Consider the following 3,798-nt stretch of genomic DNA (forward strand, 5'->3'; position numbering starts at 1 on the left):
GTAGCTTTGGACTTTTTGTCAATATTGTCAGCAAAACAATAATTCAAATTCTGCAATAATGTAAGACAAGGCATGTGTATAATGCACTTTTTAAAAAAAAGGCATGTGTATAATGATTAAATTTTGTGTATAAATAAGGCATCCATCCCCTTATTTGAGGCAGAGACAGAAGACAATTCATGTATACTCTTATAAACACTTCTTTTGACTTAACAAATAAAGTTTGAACTTTTCCAATTTGTTGAAGAGCTCTTTTCGTAAATGTTCTATTACATATCATCATCATTATCTATTATCTTTTGTCTATACTGTAAAAAATTAGGACCAACTGTAGAAGCCTTTGTCCAAGGTCCTTTGCAGAAGGACGGAACGGCCACAAACAAATATGACAACTCAACACAAGTCGTACCATATGATGGAATGAAAACTTCCCAATGTTGATCAGACCATATAATTCTTATTAAGGTGCAGAATGATGCAAGTTACGCGTGACTATAATTTTAAAATTTGAATTTCTTTTTGTCCCTTGTTTTCCATTCGAGGTGGTCCAATAACCCTTGGTGCTAAAAAAGGACAATTATTGTGTGAAATACAGCCATAGTACTGTACTATGAGGAACCGTTAAAATATATTTTCAACATTTAAATTTGATTTTTTATTGGTTTTAATTCTTACAATGTTATTTGTTTTAAAATAATTCTTATCATCATTTATCAATGACATAACATACATTTAAACTGAGATCATGTCCAAAAATTTTAAAAATATAAGAACTAAACAACAAAACAATTTGGAAGAATGAAATCAATTATAATTATATTTATATAAAGACTAAAATATATTTAAACTAGAGGTACAAAGATCAGTAAACTGAAAACCAATAATATGAATAAAATGAAATTGTAAATTTTGCATGTAAGGCCATGAAGATCCCATTATCAGAATTACATTCCTCAACTGCGACGGCCAAGTACAGTATAAACCTCAGAATTCCAACCTATCATACAATGATATTATATCTAACAATGAAAAAAAGTAAAACTTGATTATTTGTTATAAAATTTACTACTTTCCTTAGTAAAATGGACTGAAATAAAGTAACATAAAATTGAACATTTCCGAGGGTCCTCCTGTTGAAAACTGTTCTCTGTAGAGCTAATTTTTTTAACTGTGAAGAGTCTTCAATCCAACTTGACTGAAGAGAACAAGTAATACACGAACCAGAATGAGGAAAGGAACCCAACTGTGCCTGTAGCCAACATGATTGCTAGAACCATGAAGAGGGAATATCCCAAGTAAAGAGTTGCAGAAACAGGCCCACTCAGATTCTTGAGATCAAATACAAGATAGTTTACGGAGTACAAAAAGATGTATATAGCAACAGAACCAGAGGCAAAAAATGATTTCCACCACCATCTCCAGTCCTCCACACATAGGTGCATGTAGGTTAGAACTAGAGATACCTCAGCACAGACCACCACAAGAAGAATCATAACAACCAAGAGAAATCCAAATACATAGTAAACACGACCCATCCAAATACTAGACATGATAAAGAAGAGCTCAATGAACAAGGTACCGAATGGAAGGGTGCCGGCACCAAGAACCAAAAGCCATGATGGGTACCTTTGCTGGGGAATTTCTCGAGGGATTTGATTCGTCCTGACTGGATACTCAATGTGAGGTGCCCTTGCTCCAAAGAGCCCACCAATAAGGGTAAGGGGCACAGAGATGCAGAACCAAAGCAAAATTAGTATAACAAAGAGTGAAAATGGAATGGCTCCCGTGCTGTGGCTTCCCCACAATAGGAAGTTCAAGGTTGTGAGGATCAAAAAGGCGATACCAGGGAAGAAACAAGCAGCCTTCCAAGCAACGGAAATCCATCCCTTCTGATCACCGCAGCCAATTGTCCTCCACAGCCGAACTGCAACATAACCAGCAGCAACACCAAGTATCATGTAGAAAAACAGCATACCTGTGATAAGTGTTCCACGTGAGGCCGGTGACATGAATCCAAGTGCAGCAAACAAAATTGTCACAACAGCCATCCCCAGAATTTGAACTCCATCACCAACCATTATACACAACAAAGCAGGATTTGATGGGGCACGGAAAACATCCCCCACAACAAGCTTCCAACCAGATAACTCCTCATTCATCTGTGCTTGGGCCTCCTTATCAAGCTCCTCATACCGGGTCAGATCCCTTCTAACAGTCCTCAGGAAGATAACAAGAACAATACCAGCAAGAAAAGTGATCACCATAAGCGAATTGAGGATAGAGAACCAATGAACTTTGGCTCCCTCCATCTTCAAGTAGGCGTCCCATCTAGATGGCCACTTGATATCACTCTCCTCAAAGGTGACCTCATAAGTAAATGTAAGTGGCTGCCCTTCCTTGATAGGCATTGCCACCGAGGATGGATCGCATCTGATAGGTGATGGGTATTTGTTATACATTTTCAACCCTTTAACAGAATCAGCATTATGCATAATACTACAGGGTATCACCTCAAACCCAACAACCATGTAACCAGGCTTGTCAGATCCATCCTTACCAATTGTCGGGATCATCTCGGCCGCATCACCGGTCCCCATAACACGAGCCACATTGGTCTCCTCATACTTGTGGACAAGGACATTAAACCTCAAATGGTTAAACAGATAATACACATCCTGAATCTTGATACCAACCGGGTACCCGGTCCACCTCAAAAAGTACTCCTCCTTCTTGGTAAACCTAATGGCAGGCAAATTATCAAGTATGAGATTAACCTGATACATCTCATCAATCCTCTTCTTCAAGATCTTGAACTGATCATCAGAGAGCTTTTCCACTTGACACAAGAATATCTCAGACTCATTGGTGTACATCTTAAACTTGTAAGGCGAGTTCTCGATCCGGTCCCCCATGAGGAGTTCACCGAGATTCTCAGCACTGTCCTTGACACCACCCTCAGGCTTGCAAAAGGGTAAACTATAATAACTGAAGGGCATTTCTGTCTCAATTGAAGTCAGAGAATTCACCTTCACCGATAACTCATCCCCAATGCCATACTTGTGAGGGTAACTACCGGGGAGGTAAAACCCATTTCCCGATTGAAACATTAAGCACAGAAAAACGAATACCCACAATCTAAATCGATGAAAAGACTCCATTTTTTGACAGTTTTGCATCAGATCTGAAAGACCCAGATAGGGGAAATGACAAGGAAACAAAGTTAAAAAATTGAAAAGTACACGGAACAAGCTCTAACTAGGTTCTTAGTTAAGGGAGGATGCAGATGCAAAACAACACGACCCAACTTAAAAGACGAAATGTAGATAGAAGAAAAGATTGAAAAGCACGTGAATTTCACTCACCCGAGGGAAGAGGGAAGAAGATCGATGTGGTAATTGAGTTTGAGGGCATAAAACGATTTCTTTGAGCAATTGAGAATCTAGAATTTATGGTAGGAAAAAAACGCGAAACGGTGGAACGAGGGGGTTGAAACCGGGGACTGCAAATTTATATGCTTCCTTCCCTCTCACTGCTTCTCTTTCACTGTTCTCATTTCATAAGGACATAATCATGCTCTTAAATTACCATATTGTCCTTTTATTTATTTATTTGTTACCATACTGGTCTACTACCATTATAACTGCTTACAGTGAGAGGGTAAATGCTAAGAATACTGCTTAAAGAATAAAAAATAAAACATCTTTTGGTAATAGAACGTTTTTATTAAAAAATAACATTAACGTATATCCATTATTAATTCTAATGCATTTCCAATATAAATTTTAATTAAAAAATATT

General features: G+C 37.9%; 1 protein-coding gene across 1 annotated transcript; it reads right to left on the bottom strand.

The window, feature by feature from the left end:
* Nucleotides 1–886: 886 nt before the first annotated feature.
* LOC100802084 (transmembrane 9 superfamily member 11) lies at nucleotides 887–3,528 on the bottom strand. Its single transcript, XM_003542574.5, has 2 exons — nucleotides 3,363–3,528; nucleotides 887–3,181 (listed from the first exon to the last, which is right to left on the bottom strand). Exons 1-2 carry the CDS (start codon nucleotides 3,409–3,411, stop codon nucleotides 1,182–1,184), a joined length of 2,049 nt encoding a protein of 682 aa, XP_003542622.2. The 5' UTR covers nucleotides 3,412–3,528; the 3' UTR covers nucleotides 887–1,181.
* Between the last annotated feature and the right edge of the window lie 270 nt (nucleotides 3,529–3,798).

The sequence above is a fragment of the Glycine max genome, chromosome 13 (assembly GCF_000004515.6).
Source record: "Glycine max cultivar Williams 82 chromosome 13, Glycine_max_v4.0, whole genome shotgun sequence".
Taxonomy (NCBI): Eukaryota; Viridiplantae; Streptophyta; class Magnoliopsida; order Fabales; family Fabaceae; genus Glycine; species Glycine max.

Excerpts from the sequence above, each read along its gene's own strand:
- LOC100802084 (XM_003542574.5), bottom strand. The coding sequence starts at position 3,411 with ATGCCCTCAAACTCAATTACCACATCGATCTTCTTCCCTCTTCCCTCG. Across the intron at positions 3,182-3,362 it reads CTTCTTCCCTCTTCCCTCGG|ATCTGATGCAAAACTGTCAA; the intron begins GTGAGTGAAATT and ends TGGGTCTTTCAG.